This window comes from Callorhinus ursinus, unplaced genomic scaffold (genome assembly GCF_003265705.2).
Source record: "Callorhinus ursinus isolate GAN/ISIS: 27379988/994484 unplaced genomic scaffold, GSC_fseal_2.0 scaffold1, whole genome shotgun sequence".
NCBI lineage: Eukaryota > Metazoa > Chordata > Mammalia > Carnivora > Otariidae > Callorhinus > Callorhinus ursinus.
This window is the reverse complement of record NW_027397063.1, coordinates 121,977,616-121,998,779: the sequence shown is the minus strand read 5'-3', so window position 1 is coordinate 121,998,779 and position 21,164 is coordinate 121,977,616. Positions and strand designations below refer to the sequence as shown.

Here is a 21,164-nt window from a genome sequence, read left to right as displayed (position 1 = left end):
TATAGCTGCATATTACTCCACCATGTGGATGTTACAAAGCTTATTCAACCAGGCCCCTACTGCTAGCCAATTGATCTGTTTGAAGTTTGTTGCTACTACAAATAGTGCTGCAATAAATAGCTAATACCTCTCTTTGTATTTTTGCCAGGGTATCTTTGGAATAGAGTCCCAGAAGGGAAACTGCTGAGACAAAGGATAAATGTGCATGTAAATTTCTAGAAATTGCAGAAGCTCTGCTTTTAAATGCAATGTGTTTCTGGGGCGCCTGGGTGGCTTAGTCATTAAGCGTCTGGCTTCAGCTCAGGTCATGATCCCGGGGTTCTGGGATCGAGTCCCACATTGGGCTCCCTGCTCGGTGGGAAGCCTGCTTCTCCCTCTCCCACTCCCCCTGCTTGTGTTCCCTCTCTCGTTGTCTCTCTGTCAAATAAATAAATAAAATCTTTAAAAAATAAAAAAATAAATAAATGCAATGTGTTTCTAGAAGTTTTGTTATCAAATGGATCCTGAAATAGATTCTGTTTTAGTTACCTATTTCTACATAACAAATAACCCCCACAGGTAGTGGCTTAAAACAACAGCTTTCATTATTTCTCATGATTGTGCAGTTTGGATGGGTCTCCTCAGGGATGGTTTATCTCTGCTCCATTTGGTTGACTGGGACAGCTTGGCTGGTGCTGGAGAATCCATGTGATTTCATTCACGTTTCGTGCCTCAGCCGTAGTGAGTGGGACGGTTGGACACTGGCTGGGCTTCTCTCTCTCTCCATGTCTCACATTATCCAGAATCCCAGAATTCCAAGCTTCTTAAGCATGGTGTGTAAATCCCAAGATGGTAAAACTGGAAATTGCAAGGTCTCTTGAGGTGTTGGCCCAGACTCATATGACATTACTTCTGCAATCTCCAGGCCAAAACAAGTCTCATGGCCAACCAGATTCAAAGGGAAGGGAGATAAACCCCATATCCTGTTGGAGGAACAATATGCATATATAGAGATGAAAGCCATCGTTAATGGCCATCTTTCAGGCAATCTACCCCAGATCCCAACTGCATATGTGCATTACATAAACCAAAAACGCATGCCCTATTCTTACCTACTTCAGCATCAGCAGAATCTGTGGAAAGAGTCCATAAAGGTGGTGAGAAGTGAAACACCTCTTTATGCTGCAGTGTTAAGTGTGGGTGATGGTAAAGCTCAAGGGGACCCAAAGGCGAGATAACATCTCTCAAAGAAAAGGGAGGAGGTCTTGCCTTGAGGTGCCTGATCACCTGTCTAGAACATAAATCTGTCAATAGCAATTGTATTCATTCATTCTGTTTGTGTTTATTCAAGAACATCATTCCAGGTTCAAAGAATACAATGATGAACATCACAAACAAGGTCCTAGTTCTTGGAGTACTTAACTTTCTAGGTGGGGAAATGCAGAACAGGGTAAGAGATAGAAAGATAGATATATAAGAGAATATCCTGCCCTTGAAGGAGTTACAGTGTACAGTAGTTGAAAGTGGGGATGATATGCAATCGTGACCTGGCTAGAACCAAACAGAGATAATGGAAAGACAAATACAACTTAGTGTAAGTGGAGGGAAACAAACACAGAGTATCTGCTCTGCATAAATAGCTACATTACTAGCAGGAATGACTGCAGAGGTACAGACAATTCTGAGGAAAGGAGGGGTTCGGAGGAAACTGGAGGAAAGGAGGTATCACTGTGGCGTGGGGAGGTCAGGGAACACTGCATAATGGGAGGGAGGCATGGTGGGGAACAGAGTTCTCTTCTTTGTATCTGATGACACACTGGCAAGTCCCAGGGGTTGCTGTGTGATTATAGCTTCTCACCAAGATGGCTTCCCTCCAAGACTGCCTCCTACTACTTGCTAAGAGAAAGGCAAAATGGGGTTTTAAAACTGATTGATCTGGTAGGTAATGCAGTTCTATATAAAATATCATATTTGTTCAAAGGCCAAAACTGGAGCCTGTGACAGATGTTCAAGGCGTAGTCCTCGGCTGTCAGATCTGCATGTTCTCCCTTGGTGATCTCACTCAGCTACGTGGCTTTACATAGTATCTAAATGCCAATGACTCACAAAAGGATATCTTCAGCTCTGACATCTTGCCATACTCACATATCAACCCTTTAATCTACATACTCATTTGGAAGTCTGATAAGCTTCACATGGCCAAAATGGAATGCTTGATTTTTCCCTGGAAAAACTCTGCTCCTCCCCCAGTTTCCTATCAGTTAGTGGCACCACCAGGACCAAGTTACTTAAGCCAAAACACGGGAGTCTGTTTTGACTTCTCTCTTTCTAACACTCCACATCCAACCCATCCCCCTGTCCTGCGGTTCTATCTTCAGAATGTATCTCAAATTCAGCTATCCTAAGCCTCTTCTCTGACACCAAGCCACCATCACATCTCATGTCCTAACCCATCTCTTGCCTACTCTCATGCTCCCCTCAGTCTATTACCCACCCAGATGCCAGAGCAAACTTTTAAAAGTAAAAGTAAGGTCATATAATATCTCTGATTAAAACCCTCCAATGGCTTACCACAGCAAGTAAATTAAAATTCAAACTCCTAGCCTTGGCTTACAAGGCCCTATTTATTCTAGCCCTGACTCTTGCTTCAGCCTCACCTTCTGTTACACTGTCCCACCCTTATAGCTCTCCAGCCACAATGGCCTTCTTTATATTTCTTAAACATGCTGAACTTGTGGCTTTCTTGGGAACTTTACATTGCTCTTTCCCTGCCCTCTTCTTTGCATGGCTGAAAACGCTTCATTTTTTAGGTCTCAGTTCAGATGGTGCCTCCTTAGAGATACCTCTCCCATTTAAAGGAACCCACAGTTAAAATTCACTAATCAAGGCACAGAGGGCACAGTGATGAATAATAAACAAAATACTAGCTCTTGTGAAACTTACGTTCTAAATGGAGAGAATGCAAAACATGGTAAGGGATATATTGTTACCCTGTTTTATATTCTCCGTAGCATTGATCATACTCTGAAAAATATCTTATTCATCTTCCTGTTTATGTCCATCCCTCACTCCATTCAGTATACATTAGCAAAGGGAGATAGGACAGGGCACTTAACTGTCTTGGCTCTCCACAGTATTTCCAGCTCTTATGAAGGTGCTTACCATATAGTGGATCTCAACAAATATTTGTTAACTGTGTGACTGAATGTGTTTGCATATATTAAAAATTATAGAAGTAACATTATAAAGGATGAATTTGTTATAGAGGAAAAACTGTTTATATCCCCTTTATTCCAATTATATCCTTCTAAATCTTGACTTCCAATCCCACCCCAACATTATGCTGATGTCAAGGGTTATTGGACCCATTCATTACATTTGCCACCAGGGAAATGCATGTCAGCCTAATTACTCCAGAGTGACATACATTTCCTAGAGGGCAACATACCTCTTTGCTTCCTGTAAAAATGTGTTCTTTCAAGGCTGTGTTAAATACTGGTGCTCCAGTTATGGTTTCTGATAGTCCTTTCTTTGTTCTTTAACATACACAATCATGACCTAGTCAGAACCAAATAGAGATAATGAAAAGACAAACACAACTTTGTGTAAGTGAAGGGAAACAAACACAGATTAGGGCATCTACTCTGTACCCTGTAAGATCTAACACAAACAACAATGAACCTGACTTAATAGTCTGATGCTGAACAAATTATATAGTCATTCATGGTTCAATTTCCTCTTTCTGTAACATCTGGATAATAGTGCTTATTCTTCCTAACTTCCTTGTGAAATGTACATTGTTTTATATCATAGAATTATGGAATATTAGGCCCTCAGGTATCTTGAGAATCATCCAATCAATAACCAAATGTGGAAACTGAAGCCTGGTGAGAGTAAGTGATTTACCTAAGCTCACAGCTAACTATTGGCATGGCTGGAACTAGAACTCAGATCTTCTGACTCTTAGACCAGTGTGTTTTTGGCCTTACCATACTGTAATGTCTGCTGTTTAACTTTTCATGGGTGTCTATATTATCTTCAAATTAGCTTATACAATTCTTCAGGATCATGATAACTTGCTTCTCTCACAGTGCTTACTTGGTCATATGTATAAATATCTATTAAAAAAAGGAATAGTCTGTCCATAGTACCTGCCACCCCTCCCTGTCATAATCATCTGTAATTTTCTAGTTGCTTCCCCTCATTCATTGAAAATTTTAGCACCTGGCTCGCTGTCATTCTTTCCATGTGACTCCAGTTATTCTTGGTGATTTCACAAGCTCATAAATGAACTATATGACACTCTGACCACTTAGTTTACTGAACTCCTCACCTCTAATGAGACTTTTCTCTACCCCACCTCAGCTATCCATTCTCATGCTCAGATATTGTAACTCTAAATCTTGATTTTTTAAGCATTCCATTGTTTGACTACGGCCTCTCGTCTTCTAGTTCACTTATTATAATACCCTGACTCCAACCATTCTTCAACCCCATTGGGAACTCTGATCCTTTAGCTCTATCCATGTTTCACAGTTCTTCGTCTCCTCATTCTCTTTCTTCTTCATCCTAGAATCCTGGGTCCATCACTGTAATCAGTCCTTTGTGTACATCCACAACTCCATTGCCACTTTTTTCTCCATCACTTGCCTGGAAAAACTCCAATCCTGCTTCAAGTCAACTCTCTACCCATCTTGTCCCTACACCCAAGCAGTGGAACAAACCTGGTTAAAACAGTCATAACTTGTGCTATATAAACTTAGAATTATAAATTAGAGGAGGGCCCTCAGCAGTGCCCAGTAATTCCTCATTTCCTTAGTTAATCCTCTCTCATTCTTCTAGACTTTATGTTTATTTAAATCCTGCACTCTCAATGTCCAGTCCTCACTCTTACCTGATACTCTCACCCACTGATACACTGGGGAAAAAAAATAAAATTAAGCAAAAGAGAGAGACTGGCTCTTTTCCTTTTTCTTTTTTATCTTCCCTACTTCCCCAACATCCACGCCCTAAAACAAAGTGTCCATGCTATTAAGGCTAAACTCTCTGTTGAGAGATAGTTCTCCATGTATCTCTCCCATTTGTTTTGATTCAGACCTTTTTATCAAGGATATTTGTAGAGTGAATAGCCTTGGAAGATAGAGATAGTGTCTTCCTTTGGAGCAAACAATAGGGATGCTTACTGTCCACTATAATAAAAATAATTTCTTTCTCTGGAGCAAAGGACAAGCATGTTTACTGCCCAATGTAAAAGATAAGGGTTCACTAAACTCAGATCTCCTTACTTGTAATGCAACACTCCATGTCCAGGCATTACCTGGCCCTCTTCCTACATTGCTTTGTGGGAATTGAGGTTCAGGAAATTGATGCAATAAAACTCTGATCTCTGGCTACTGTGAGAAATGAAATCCTTTGTCTCCGACCCAGGAGTCTCATGTTTTCTGCCTGCATCCATAAAATTATGACAGGCTAACTTGTTAGCATGCAAGTTGGATAAAATCTCAGACATTTCAGAGTTCTTGACACTTTCTCCTTCTGAATTGCTTCTCATTTCCTCTTGCCTTTTTAAGGACTTTGCTCCTACAGGTATCTGCTCTCTCTTTTGCATTGTCAATTTTTCCCTTTCGACTGTATCACTCCCCAGCCTGTACACGTGATGTAATATCTACCACCTTAAAAGACAAAAACAGCTCCCCTTAGGCTTCTCATTTCTCTTCATCTCCTGCTCCATTTCTCTGCTGCCTTTTAAAATAAGACTCCTTGAGAAAGTTGTCTTTATTCCTTTTCTCCACCTCTTCATTTTTCATTCCCTTCTAACTCATTCCAATATTATATCATTTTTCTGAAACCCTTCCGAAAGTTGTCAGCAACCTCCATGTGGTTTAATCCAATGGTCCTAAAAAATCCAATTTCTCTTTTTATTGGACTTAGCAGCAAACAACCAGTTGACCACTCTCTCTTTCTTGAAATACATTCTCGGTTTCTGGTTTTTCTTATTCCACTCACTATCCTTTGCTGGCTCTTCCTACTCTATAGAGAAGATTATGTGGGTTTGTCCTTTATTCCATTAATATAATACATTAATTGATTTTCAGATGTTAAACTAACTTTGCATTCCTGGAATAAATCCAACTTGGGAGTGATATATTATTCTTTTTTTTTTTAAGTTGCTTAATTCGATTTGGTATTATTTTGTTAAGGATTTTTGCATCTTTGTTCAGAAGGGATATTGTTCTGCAGTCTTGTGATGTCTTTGTCTGGCTTTGGTATCAGGGTAGTACTGGCCTCATAAAATAAGTTGGGAAGTGTTCTTTTTCTCAAAGAATTTTTTAAGGATTGGTCTTATTTCTTCTTTAAACATTTGCTAGAATTCACCAGGGACACCATCTGGGCCTGGCTTTTGTTAGTGAGATTTTATTATTTTATTTTATTTTTTTTAAGATTTTATTTATTTGTCATAGAGACAGAGAGAGAGAGAGCATGCAAGCACAAGTAGGGGGAGTGGCAGAGGGAGAAGCAGGCTCCCCACTGAGCAGGGAGACCGATGTGGGACTCGATCCCAGGACCCTGGATCATGACCCAAGGCGAAGGCAGATACTCAACTGACTGAGCCACCCAGGTGTCCCTGTTAGTGAGATTTTAAATTGCTCTCTCTCTCTCTCTCTGTGTGTCAAATAAATAAAAATCTTTAAGAAAAAAATAAATTACTAATTCAATATCTTTACCTGTCAAAGGTTTATGCAGATATTTTGTTTCTTCTTGAGTCAGTTTTGATTATTTGTGTTCTCCTAGAAATTATTCCATTTTATCTAAGTTGAATTTATTGGCATTCAGCTGTTGATAATATTCCCTTATAATCCTTTTAATTCCTGTAGAGTTGGTAGTGATATCCTTTTTTTCATGATTTTAGTAATTAGTGTCTTTTCTCTTATTTTCTTGGTCAGTCTAGGTAAATGCTTATCAATTTTATTGATCCTTTCAAAGAATCAACTTTTAAAAAGTTTTCTCTATTGTTTTTCTGCTATAATATCTATTAATTCATTCCTTCTGCTTGCTTTGTGTTTAGCTTGCTTTTTGATTTCTAGTTTCTTATTGTGGAATCTTAGGTTTTTGATTTTTCAAAATCTTCTTATGTAGGCATCTAAAGTTATACATTTCTAAGCACTGCTTTTTTATTTATTTTTTTTAAGAGAGAGAGAGCACATGTACATGTGTGCAAGTGGGGGGAGGGGCAGAGGGAGAGAATCTTCATGAAGACTCCCCACAGAGTGTGGAGCCCCACTTGGGCTTGATCCCACAGTCCATGACATAAGGACCCCAGTGGAAACCAGGAGTCAGTTGTGCAACTGACTGAGCCACCCAGCCACCTGTAAGCACTGCTTTAGATGCATGCCATGAATTTTGATTAATTTCCCTTGTGATTTCTTCTTTGACTCATCGGTTATTCAGAAATATGTTGCTTAATTTCCAACTATTTGGTGTTTTCTCAGGTATCTTTCTGTTACAGATCTCTAATTCCATTGTGGTCACAGGACATATTTGTGTAATTTTAATATTCAATCTTCTGTATTTTATTGGGACTTGTTTTGGGCTATATTATATGGTTTATCCTGGAGAATGTTCCATATGCACTTGAAAAGAAATGTGTATTCTACAGTTTTTGGGTGGAGTGTTTTATAAATATTAGTTAAGACAAGTTGGTTGATGTTCTTAAAGTCTTCTATAGCTGTTCTATCAACTATTGAAAGTGGGATATTGACATTCTATTATATCGTCTGGTTCTCCTTTCATTTTTGCCAGTTTTTTGTGTCATACATTTTTGGGAGTTGGTTCTTTGATGTATATATAACTATTATATCTTCTAGATGTGTTGACCACTTATCAAAAATGTTTCCAGTAATATGTCTTAAAGTTTGTCTGATATTAACATAGCCACTCTAGGCCTCTTATTATTACTGTTTACACGCTGTACCTTTCCCATTCTTTGCTTTCCATCTACTCATATCTTTGAACTCAGGTATGTCTTTTGTAGGCCAGTGACACAGAGTTGGGTCTTGCTGTTTTATTCTGTCTGATAGTATCTGCCTTTTGAGTAGCATGTTTTGTCCAATCATACTTAATGAACTTATTGATATACTCAGAATTTCTTTTTGCTAGTTTGCTAGTTCTTTTCTATATGTCTCATATCTTTTTTTTTTTTTTTTTAGAGAGAGAGAGAGAGACCGCGAGCATGCACGAGTGGGGGAAGGAGGGGCAGAGGGAGTGGGGGGAGGGGAGAATCTTAAGCAGGCTCCACACCCAGTGCAGAGCCCAACTTGGGGTTCCATCTCATGACCTGAGCTCAACCAACTGAGCCACCCAGATGCCCTGATGTGTTTCATATCTTTTTTAATCCAGTGAAGTAATGGAATTATGAAGCACTGATATATTTGGAAACAACTTAAACAATTTCTCACTAAACAAAATATGCAGAGTATAGAAAAATAGAAGAAACGACTCATACTTCTGTCATTCAACCACAACTTTACTTAATATTGTAGTATTTTTTTTCCAGTCTTTTTAAACTTTTTTCTATTCAGATTTTTGCTTTTTTGTTCACATAGTTTATATCACATTATGCACACAATTGTATATCTTTAGCTCATGCAGTCTATTATATGCATTTCCTATGTAGTTCAGCCACAGAGCAGCCATCACCAACAGAGAGATATTTGAAGCAGTTGAGCAGAGATCCCTTTGGAAGAGCTTTTGACCAAATGAAATGGTTCTGAATGGCCTTACTGAAATAACCACACTTGTCAAAAACTGGATATGTCAGAGGGTTGGTTTGGAAGACAAGGTATCTGAGAAGCACCAAGCACCTGGCGCATCAGGAGTCTTGGTTATACATTTGGTTTTTAGCTTCCTACTTTGTGACACAAAACAAAGGAAAGACATTTTCTCCTGTACACTTGGTAAAATTCACCTGTAAAATGGCTGGACTAAGTTTCTTGGAGGAATGGTATCTAGTTTTTACTATTGATTATGGATTATTATGTGTGTGTACATATAATCTCACACGATATTAAGCTTATTGATTCTTTGGTATTCTAACCTTTTATCTACTTGTCTATTAGTTTTTGATGATGCATTTGTCAATTTCTCTATGTGGTTCCATCAAACTTTGCTCTATTTGGTTAAGTGCACAAAGGTTCATGATTGTATCACAACTGTAGGTCATCCTGGTGGATAGTTCCTTTTATAATTACTGCATGTCACCTCTTTATCTCTAACACTCCTTTTTTTTTTTAAAGACTTCATTTATTTATTTGAGAAAGAGAGAATGAGAGACAGAGAGCACGAGAGGGAAGAGGGTCTGAGGGAGAAGCAGACTACCCGCTGAGCAGGGTGCCCGACGTGGGACTCGATCCTGGGACTCCAGGATCATGACCCGAGCCAAGGGCAGTCGCTTAACCGACTGAGCCACCCAGGCGCCCTCTATCACTCCTTCTTGTTTAAAATTGTTATGTTGGATATTAATGTTATTAGATGAACCATTTTTTGGTTAGTATTTTCTTGGTAGTTTTTTTTTTTTAAATTGTCTTTCTCCAAATGTTTTGATGATATATTCTAACTGTATAGTTGCAAATAGCACATGGTTTGGTTTCTTTAAAAACCCAATCTAATTGTGTTTTTTGTGTCATTTTTTAATGATATAAACCATTTATATTTATTGTGATTAATAACACTTGGACTTCTCTCTAGAATCTTGTTTCCTATTTATACTTTTAATTTGCTTTTCTTTTTCTTCTTTTTGCCTGCTAATCCAGTAACTAAGTTTTCTTAGGTCATTTTTTCCCTCTATCAATTTGGAAGTTAGGCATTCTATTTCTCTAATTTTGATGAATACCCTTCAATGTTTAATATGTATATCAGTAACAAACTGTCATTTTCAAGGCTGCCATAATCTTTTAAATAGCCCTTCTATATTTAGGATAATTCCCTGGTTATAAATCTCACTTTCCCAGTATAAAATTCAGAACTCAGATTTCCGGCCTCCATTGCAACCAGGATGCAGGCCTATGACATAGACTCTGCTAACCAGAAGCACCTGTGGAAATGTGAAGACTATGAGAATACAAGCTCTGCACACACCTTCCATTTTCCTGGTGCAGGTAAAGATAGAGGCATCCAGTCTGTAAAGGTGGCAGTGGTTGCGAGATCAAAGTTCTGACACAGAATTGGCTGATAGCAGGAACAGATGAAGAAAAGCTGAGCTCATGGCATCTGGGGCTTGATGGGAATAGCAGCAGTTTCTTTATCATGTCAGTTCTGTTGCATGGTTTAGGGCAATTTTTCTGGCACCTGAACTCAAGCTTGCTTGTTTGTTCATTTATTTAGCATACCCAGTGGCCCTGGAGCTGCTGAATGTCAATTTAAGAAATTCTTGCTTGGAGTCTGTTATTTGCAAGAAGGAATTTTAACCAATATAATAACTTGGAAAGTCTAAACTTAGGTATATTTCACTCCTTCTGAGTAAAAGAAATCAAGTCTTTAATTCAGAACTCCCTTCTATCATTTACCATATTTTTAAGGGTTAATATTTTATTTTATGTTTAAGAGAGGAAGGGAGAGAGAGAGAGAAAGAGAGGAGGGGCAGAGGGAGAGAATCTTAAGCAGGCTTCATGCCCAATGTGGAGCCTGATGCAGAGCTCAGTCTCACCACCCTGAGATTGTGACCTGAACCAAAATCAAGAGTTGGATGCTCAATTGACTGAGTCACCCAGGTGCCCCATTAGGGGCTAATATTTTAATTTCACCTGGTTTTAAACTCCCAAAATATGGTATGTAAAAAATATACTGATTTAGATTAGCTGAGATATTTGCTACTCTATTTGTTTATTCTTCCTTCTCCCATCTCACTTATTCCTTTTGGGTTCAGCTTTTTTCTTATTGGAGCAAATTCTTTAGTATGTCTTTCAATGAACACCTGTGAGTATTAAATTTAAAAATGTTGTTTATTTTGTTCTTCCTCCTGAAAGATAGTTCAGCTAGGTATAGAATTCTAGTTTTTCTGTTATGAACTCTATACTTTGAAGATATTTTCCATTGTCTTCTGTCACCTATTGTTGCTTATAAATCTGCTGACAGGTCATTCCTATCAAAAAGACTGTCATTCCTTTTAGGATACTTTGATTTTTCTCAGTGGTAACTTTTAACATTTTCCTATTGCATTTGGTACTCTGTAATTTCACTACTATGTACAGGTGTCAGTTTTAAAAATTTATTCTGCTTGAGCCTCAGCGTTTTCCTTTGATTTGATAACTCATGTTTTTCTTCAGGTCTGAAAAATTCTCACATATTATTTCTTTGGATATTGCCTCTCTTTCATACTCTATTTTCTCTTCTCTAGAAACTCTTTAAGATGTACACTAGGTCTTCTGTTTCTATCCTCCAGGTTTTTGTACTTATATTTGCTGCTTTAGCAGTTTATTATATGCATTTTCCATGTATTTCAGTCTCTTCTTAAAAATCATTTTTATATTATAAAGATTATCTGGCTCAAAAGTGATCAATGGTGTATTTCCTACCACATTAGTTACTCTCCTGGCTTTCAAGGCTCTCATGCATCCAGGCCCTGACATTAGTTAGTTAGGTAACTATGGGCACACTTCTCTGGGTCCCAGTTTCCCAACACAAAGAGATTACTGAGATTATTGAAAAACTTAAATGAGGTGAAGCATTTAAGGTGCCAAGTGCCCAACACATAGCAGCATACTAAATAAAATTTAGTGTGGTTGCCTAGCTCATAGCAATTTCCCCAGTGATCACATCTGTATGACATCTTTCCTCCTACCATTTTAGACATGAATTCTGAATGGAAGCTGGATTGGGTATGCTAAATGGATGTTCTAAGACCTTGCTTCTTTGGTTGTAATGACTGGCCAAGGCATGGTCAGATGAGTCTAACCCACTGATTAGTCATTCCCTGAGACTTAAAATTTGGTTTCCTTTATGACAGCAGAGTACTTAAAATATAAGTAGAGCTGCTGGCTGTAGTAAGAGAGAATGAAAATGACATTTAGAAAAGGTGGGAGGGGGAGGAGAAGGGGGATGGGTGGGAGAGAGATTACAGACACCATTCAAGTTCCTGGTCTCATTAGCTCTGATGATATGGGACTCTTCAACACTATAGATTCCTTTAATATTTGAATATTTTATAATAGGGAGGAATAACCTTATAAGAAAAATTCTGAAAGATTTTATCAGAATTTGAATATGAATCTTATTTCATTTTACTGCTCAATTATATAGGTTTTTTATTCCAGAATGATTGTTATCCCCTCTCCAGCTATGGAAATGTAGCTGTAATAACATTATATTTGAATGGTCCTTCAGAGTTCCCACAGCCTTTCATGTCATTATCTTATTTGATTGTGTGAAATGAGTGGGCCAGGTAATGTTGAGCTTAGTTTTTACAAATCATGAAATTAAGACCCAAGTTACATGTTGTTCAGGATGGAGAAGGGTGAGAACTGAGCTAGGTATTAAGCATTCCCTGCCAGGAGAGCTCAGAGCTTAATATTTGCAAGGTTGTCAGAGATGGTGCATTATAAAATATTTTCATTAATTATTGTTAATTAGGATTTTCAGAAGAGCCCTGAAAAGTTTCATTAGCTCAATCATAAAACCTATTAAAATGCACTCAAGTCCACAATTTAAATTCATTCTCTCAAATACACTTGTGTTTTCTCCAAAAGTTAATCTTTGCCATGTTCTGAATCAAGTTCCTGTTGTGACTTTAACCTTGAGAAGATATTATTGGGGGTGGAGTGGGGGAGAAGGGGGTATATTAATTCCTAGCTAGACATCCAGTGCTTAACAGGGTCATGTACAAATGAGGGTAAATTCCTGCACCCCTTGACTAAGATAGAACTCTATGTTGGATATAGCACATGGCTAATTATTTACAAAGGTGAGTGGTAATCACAAAGTACTCAAGCAATATTATCACAACACCTTTGTTTTGGAGAACTCATGCTTTCACAACTGAACTCATTCAACCTCACTGAATCGACAAGGAGAGGCTAGATGACAAATATCTGCTGAAGCTGAAGTAAAGTGGAGTGAGGTACTGAAGATAACGCAAAGCAAGAATAGTTTAGCTTCCTTTTTAGCCTCAGCATGATTGTACCTGTTATGAGAATCTTTCCATTTCAAGTAGAAACATAATTTATGATGAGGATTGTTAATTTTAGATAAGAAATTGTTTCTATGGAATCAAGGCATTGATATGTCAAAGAATATTGGAAGGATACTATTAATCAGCAGTGTTTTTCATTTTGCACTCTGATATTTTCATTTTTTTATGGGGCTAAAAGATAAGCTTTTTGTTTTAAGCACAGCATTGTAATAAACTGACAGTCCTGGCATAGATCCCCTTTTCTCCTGACTATTAGACTCAAATCGATCCTCTAAATAAAGTCTGTCCCAAGAGATACAATTGATGTAGGGAAAAGGGGACTTTTTTAAACCGAGCCTGACGTCACACATTTGTGCTCTAACCATCTGTACCTTTTATTAACCAGGGGCTGGAGCCGCCCAGGCGGACAGACACGGGCGCACAACAGCCTTCTCCCACACAAGCCTGGAATGGTAACAGTGTGTGGCTGCCTTAGAAAGAAAAGCCGTTTCAGAACTGTGGGGTGGCATGGGGGTGTGTGTGGCAGGGTGAGGGAATCATTTTTCTTCTTCTCCATCCAAGGATGCTATTTATTGGAAATCCAGCACATCTTTTATTTTTTAAATTGATTTCTCTAGAGTGGGAGGCAAAACCCTTCAGATACGAAAGAAGAAAGGGGAAAAAAATGCAAGTCGGGCAGGAGGATTTTGGAGAATCGCAGCCTTGCTTCGGATTGGGACTACAGGCAGAGAAAGACTCCGGCGTCCACAACCTGTTTGGCTGCAAAGATGCCGCCGTTCCGCCCCGAGTGCAGCTTCGCGCCTCTCCCCTCCCCCGCCCCCCGGTCCCCCGGCCTGGTTGCTGCCCCCGGGACGGCAGCAAGCCCCCACGCGTCCCCTCTCACACCCCGCGGTGACTAGTCCAACCAAGTCCCGAGGGGCGTGTGCTGGGGAGGAGCGCTCATTCTCCCTTGACGCGCGAGACCCGGCCAGTTCACGCTCCCCCATGGCCCCCTCCTTCTAGCCTTGCCCACAGTCCCCGGGAGGGCAGCAGCCTCCCGGTGACCGCCTCTTCCCCCTACTCCCTCGGCTCCTTCATCCTTCCCAAGCCCAGGGGCGCATTCTCACTCTCCCTCCACGTGCGCGTCGGGTTCGCCCCTCTCCCCTCACCGCTGCCAGGAAAGCAGCAGCCCCCAGGTGCCCACCTCTCACGCCCCTTCCGGCCCCTCACCCAGTTGCTTCATCTTCCTCTAGCTTTGGGGAGAGTCCCCACTCCACCTCCACGTGCGAACCCAGATACCCCGCTTCCAGATGCCCCCCACCTCCAGCCCGGGCTCCGCCCACCGCGCCCCGGGCGCGCGCCCAGGACTACCTGGCCACCCCTCCCCCTGCTCGGCTCCGCTGCCCTCCCGCCTCCCCCGCCCCCCACGCAGTAGCTCGCAGCCCACCCCTCGCAGCTTCCTTCTCCCCGCCCCCTCCCTCTCCAGGAGGTGGGGGGGGCACGAACGAGCGCGGTGGCGTGGCCAATGGGCGCTCGGCTTACTCTGGCCTCTCCCCCGCGCGGCCGCCAATCGCGGCGGGCGGTGGTGGTAATATTGTGGAGTGGAGTTTGGATGCCGCTGCTGCCGCGGGCTGGAACGGCGCGGCCGCGGGGGCTGCCAGGGTATTTCGGGAAGGGGGCGTGAGGAGGCGGCGGCTGCGGCGGCGACGGCGGTGGCTGTGGCAGCGGCAGCGTGTGGAGGCAGCTGAGAGAAAGAGAAAGAAAGGAAAGAAGAGGGCGGGGGACTACTCAGAGGAGGAGGCGGGACCGACCAGGCTCCTCACCTCTCGGTAGCGGCGGCGGGCGGCCCGGGAGGCGGCACCGCCCCCTGCCCGCGGACTCCTCAGCGCAGCCGGCCGCCGACCTGCCGACCCCTGGCAGCGGCCGAAGCTACGGGGGCGGAAGCGGTGGGCCGGGGCGGCGGTGGAGGCGACCGCCATGGCGTTCCTCAAACTCCGTGACCAGGTAAGTGAGGAGCAGCGGGGCGGGATCGCGCCGCCCGGGGAGGAAGGAAGGGAGGGCGGCGGGCAAACGGTGTGGGCCGCTTGGGCGCCCACTCGGCTGGGTGGGTGCGAGGGAGGCGGGGTGCCGCCCCGGGGACTGGCGCGCGGAGGCCCGGCCGGGGATCGCGGGCTACCCGCCTGTCAGCGAAGCACCGGCCGGGTGAAGCCCACGTGCAGCTGGGGGGCTAGCCGCCGTCTCCGGTCGCCGCCGCGTGAGGGGCGGGTCCCACGCTGGTCGCCTAGGCGTCCGCGCCCGGCTCACTGCCGGGTATGCGCCTCCTCTCTCCTGCCAGGTGAGGCTTGGCCTAACAGGTGGCTCCCCGCTGCCGAGCGGGAGCGGTTCTGGCGGCCGTGACCTTAGGTCACGACCTTGCTCGCCTGTTTGCTTCGTCGAATAGTTCGAGGCACATTCTCTCGGGGTTAAAGGCGGTTGATTCTGCTTCGAGGGTATTCAACCTGCAAGTTCCCAGACTTGTTTTCTTTTGACATCTTGTGCACCATCTTGGTTACTTTTCTTGACTTAGGAAGAACTGGTCAAAAAATACCTGAAGTGCCGAAGAGAGTAGTGACTCTTTTGGACTGAAAGTAATTGTGTTTAGGGACGAAATCGCAACTATGTCAGAATGATTTGTACGTCTGAATACGTGGAAAGATGGATAACAAGGCTTTCAGGCGATGCAGACTTCCAAACATTTTATCTCTTCTTTAAGGAAAGGAAAATCAACGAGTGAAATTTACCGAGTGGCAGTAGACGTAATAGTGCTGAGAATTTATTTTTGCCATTTGTTCTTTTTGAACAGAAGATATTGGGCAGATTTGAAGGGGAAGTAACTTGCATATATTGGGAAACTATTCTTAAAGTGAGTACCCCTTTTGTAGAAACAATGGGGAAAAACTTTAGTTTTTAATATCGTCTCCTAGTGAATATTGTGCCTTAAATTCTGAATCTTGGTATCATCAATTCTCATAAGCGAATTTTATTTTGTTTATTTGATGTTTAAGCCGTTGGCTTAACTTGCGTATCATTAGTTATCAAGAAGGTTTTAGCTGGTGTTAACATCCTCAGGAATGATACTTTTGGGAAAAACTACTGTTCAGTGAAGTTTATACATTGTATTTCAAATGATAGAACTGCATTGTTCAATATGATAGCCACTAGCCTGCATGTGGCAATTTAAATTTTAATAATTAAAATTAAATAAAAAGTTCACTTAGACTTGCTAGCAACAATTCAAGTGCTTGGTAACCACATGTGGTTATTGACTATGGTATTGGACAGCACAAATACAGAACATTTTTATCATCAGAAAGTTCTGTGGGACATGACTGTTAAACAACAGGTAAAATGTAACTAATTCCTGCTAATTCCTGTATAGTCAACTCACCTTATACTCTTAAAGGTGTAAAACTCAAGATGTAGATTCTCTAATCTTTATCAATCTAATGGCACCTCATGCTTCCATAAGTCATAGTTGAGGTACTGATTGATTTTTGTTTTGTTTGTAGTCCTACACTTTTGAAAAAGTTATTTTTGCAATTTGGATCATAGTGTGCATTAGGAATTCCGTGAACTTTTTGGAGACCATCCCATTTTATTCACCATAAAGTTTAAGCAGAAACAAGATTATTGTTTCAGTTGGACATGAAATCCAATTGCACCTTTCTTTGCATTTGTGTATTTAGGAATTGCAGTTATAAAGCAATTGTGATGCTACTCCAATTTTATATAGTATCTTTTAATAGTGGTTGTGATGATATGTAAAATGTCACCTGTAAAGTTAAGGATACTTGGGGCAAGTTAAGTGGCGTGGCTCAGAGGGGGAAGAATGTTGAAGTTTACATCTAAACTACTAAGCAATTGACTCATCTGGTCTCTCTTTTGGAAGACTTTGAGAAATGAGTTTGGTTTGCCTATTTCAAAGGGAATAGCTGCTTTTATTTTATTTTATTTTTTTAAAGATTATTTATTTATGTATTTATTTGAAAGGGAGAGCACAGGAGAGGGAGAGGGAGAAGCAGAAGCAGACTCCCCCCCCCCGAGCAGGGAGCCTGATGTGGGGCTCCATCCCAGGACCCTGGGATCCTGACCTGAGCCGAAGGCAGACGCTTAATGACTGCACCACCCAGGCACCCCAGGAATAGCTGCTTTTAGAAGTCATCTTGTGTGTTGCTATTTTATTGGCTATTAGAAATGATGATAAAAATGAAATGGAATACAGGTACTATCTTAACCTTTTCTATCTACTGGAAAAGCAGTTCAGCTAGATGAATTATTTTATCTGGAGAAAAGGAAGAGAAAATGTGGATAGATACACAGTTTTAAAGTTGGAAGGTTCTTGATGTAGCATTTAACTCAGTCCTTATTTACACTTGGAATCGGAAATAGTTCAGGCTACTTTTTTCTGTTACTGCCATATTCACCTTGTGTTTTGTTTTCTTTTAGTTCTGTAAATACAGCTAGAACCTATTAAGGGGTAGGAATTGTTCTTTGTGCACTTAAGCATTAGGTGGGTTCTAGATGGTTTAAACATAAAATCAGTGAATAAATAAAGCAATTTGTTTTCATATCCAGTAAATAATCTGGATAAAACAGCTTTCCCCCTTTCTGTGGCAACACCTGATATGAGTTTTCATATTGAGTTTTCAGTTGGACATAAAATCTAATTACACCTTTGCATTCATGAATTGCAATTATGAAGTAATTGTCATGCTTCTCTGGTTTTATATAGTATCTGTTAATACTCAATGTAGTGATAATATGTGAAATGTCACCTGTAAACTTGAGGATACATGGACAAGAACTCGGACTAGTGCACTGCTTTTTGTTAATAGATGAAAATAATTTTTAATTGTAAATGAGGTGAAAATAATTTGCTTTCTATTTGTAGGACAAGAAACATGAACTTTTCCCTCGATTCCCCCCCCCACATTAAAGTGTTTATACAGCATGAATCTCTGACAGTTGCAGGCTTTTATTTAAGAGGTATTTTGTGCAGATTTTTATCTTTGCATTTAATAAAAATGTAATTGTATATGATTACGTTTAAATTTTAAAATTATATTTCTAGTTTTATTGAGATATTATTGACATATAACATGTAAGTATAAGGTATACAGTGTGATGATTTGATACATGCATATAAAGCAAAATGATTACCACAATAAGATTAGTTGACACTACCAGGGGTTCCTGGGTGGTTTAGTTGGTTAAGTGTCCGACTCTTGATTTTCGTCAGGTCCTGATGTCGGGCTCAATTGATTGAGCCCCACATCAGGCTCTGTGCTCAGCGCAGGGTCTTCTTGTCCCTCTCCCTCAGCTTCTGCCCCAGCTCACCTGCACGCAGGCTCTCTCTCTCTTTCTCTGTCTCTAAAATAAATAAATAAAATCTTAAAAACGGTTAGTTGACACTACCATCCTCTCACGCAATTACTTTGTGTGTGTATAGATAACATTTAATATTTACTTTCTTAACAACTTGGAAGTGTATATATGTATAATACAGTATTGTTAATTATAGTTTGCCATGCTGTACATTAGATCCCTGGAACTTATAGCTGGAAATTTGTACCTTTTGGCCAATTGCATAATTACATTTTAATTTATCAGCAGTGATTCATAGTGTACCCTGATAAGAAGGAGAAGACTGTTTAGGATGTGTAAGGTAACAGACTCACAACTGGGAAGCTAAATGGCAACTGATACTTGGCTTTAGTATCTAGAAGACAGTAGGGAGTGATGGAGATCATGGCAGATAGGAGCAGGTACGTTAGTTGCTGCTTAGCTCCAGGACATTGTTGCTGTGCAGGTGTGCCTACTATTTTTAGAACTCCAGTTTTCTTTAGGAAGTTAGAGATCCAGATACTTATGAGAAATCTCTCTGTAAATACTGGCAAGTTAGTAGTTACCATTGATAAAAATTTAAAGCTGTAGTTTTACATAGGGGTTGGCAGGGGACCAGTTTGTAATCACAAGTTTAGCTCAGCTTCAGAAAACAAACTACAAAATAAGATTTCTATTTTATTTATTTTTTTAAGAGATTTATTTATTTGAGAGAGAGAGAGAGAGAGATCACACTTGAGTGGGAGGAGGCGCAGAGGGAAAGAATCTCAAGCAGACTCCCTGCTGAGCTCGACACAGGGCTCGATCTCACAATCCTGAGCCGAAATCAAGAGTCAGATGCCTAACCGATGGAGCCACCCAGATGCCCCAAGATTCCTATCTTAAAAGAACAGTTTTCTTTCAGATAAAATAGTCAAAATGGTCATAAACTTAAAAAAAATTGAGATATAATTTGTATACCATAAAAGTCATCTTTTAAAGTGTACAATTCAAGCCAAAGCAAACTTGAGAAAGAAGAACAAAGCTAGAGGTATCACAATCCCAGATTTCAAGATATACTGCAAAGTTGTAATAATCAAAACAGTGTGGTACTGGCACAAAAGTAGATGTATAGATTAATGGAATAGAATAGAGAGCCCAGAAATAAACACATGCTTATTTGGTCAATTAATGTATGATGAAGGAGGCAAGAATATATAATGGGGAAAAGACAATCTCTTCAATAAATGGTGCTGGAAAAACTAGATAACTACATGTAAAAGAAACTGGACCACTCTAACACAATACACAAAATAAACTCGATAAAGACGTAAATGTGAGACCTGAAACCATAAACTAGAAGGAAACAGGCTGTAGTATCTTTAACATTGACCTTGGCAGCATTTTTCTTAAATGTGTCTCTGCCAGCAAGGGAAACAAAAGCAAGAGTAAACAATTGGGATTACACCAAAACAGAAAGCTTTTGCACAATGAAGGAAACCATCAACGAAACAAAAAGGCAGCCTACTGAGTGGGAGAAGATATTTTCAAGTGATATATCTGGTAAGGAGTTAATATCTAAAATATATGAAGAACTTACACAACTCAGCACTGGTGGGGGTGATAATAATCTGATTAAAAAATGGACAGAGGACATTTTTCCAAATAAGACATAACAGATGCTCAACAACACTTATCGTCAGGAAAATACAAATCAAAAACAGGTGAGATATCAGCTAACACCTGTCAGAATGGCTAGAATCAAAAGGAAAAGAAATAACAGGTATTGGTGAGGATGTGGAGAAAAAGGAACCCTGGTGCACTCTTGGTGGGAATGCAAATTGGTGCAGCAACTGTGGGAAACAGTATAGAGGTTCCCCAAAAAATTAAAAATAGAAAAACCATAGCATCCAGTAATTCTACTGGATGTTTACGCAAAGAAAATGAAAACGCTAATTCAAAAGGATATATGCACCCCTGTATTAATTGCAGCATTTACGATAGCCAAGATTTAGAAGCAACCTAAGTGTCTATCAGTAGATGGATAAAGATGTCACACACACACACACACACACACACACACACACACACACACACACACACGGGAATATTAGCCATGAAAAAGAAGATCTTGCCATTTACTACAACATGGATATACCTTAGAGGGCATTATGCTAAGTAAAATAAGTCAGTAAAAGACAAATACCATATGTTTACATTTACATGTGAAATCTAAAAAAAACAAACAAAAAATGCTGAGACAGTCCCATAAATAACTAGTGGTTGCCTGAGGGGAGAGGAGTGGGGGATGGGCAAACAGGGATGAAGGAAGGGGAATACAAGCTTCCAGTTATGGAATGAATAAATTACAGGGATTTTGTTTTGGCATAAGGAATATAGTCAGTGGTATTGTCATAGCAGTGTATGGTGACAGATGGTAGCTACACTTGTGATAGTAGCATAATGAGTAGAGTTGTTGAATTGCTGTGTTGTATACCTGAAACCCGTGTAACATTGTGTGTCAACTACACTTCAATTAAAAAAAAATTATTCAGTAAAACCTCCAGAAAAGTGTGCAATTCAGTGGTTTTTGATATATTCACAAAGTTGTGCAACCATCACCACTATGTAATTCCAAAAATTTCTATCCCTTCAAAAAGCA

The 21,164-nt window shown here is 40.5% G+C and overlaps 1 protein-coding gene and 1 long non-coding RNA gene across 4 annotated transcripts in view; one reads left to right on the top strand and one right to left on the bottom strand.

Moving 5' to 3' along the window:
- Positions 1-546: 546 nt before the first annotated feature.
- Positions 547-14,461, bottom strand: LOC141370980 (uncharacterized). Its single transcript, XR_012375540.1, has 3 exons — positions 14,372-14,461; positions 3,428-3,537; positions 547-962 (listed from the first exon to the last, which is right to left on the bottom strand). It is a non-coding gene; the product is annotated as an uncharacterized lncRNA (long non-coding RNA).
- A 261-nt stretch (positions 14,462-14,722) lies between these two features.
- ANKRD28 (ankyrin repeat domain 28) overlaps positions 14,723-21,164 on the top strand; it is a 209,888-nt gene continuing 203,446 nt past the window's right edge. For all 3 annotated transcript variants that reach the window (XM_073900380.1, XM_025882577.2, XM_025882591.2), the window contains exon 1: positions 14,723-15,145. Coding sequence is in view for 1 of the 3 variants with exons in the window: in XM_025882577.2 (XP_025738362.1) it covers positions 15,119-15,145 (27 nt within the window). In the remaining 2 variants the exon portion in view is untranslated. The remainder of the gene's footprint in view (positions 15,146-21,164) is intronic.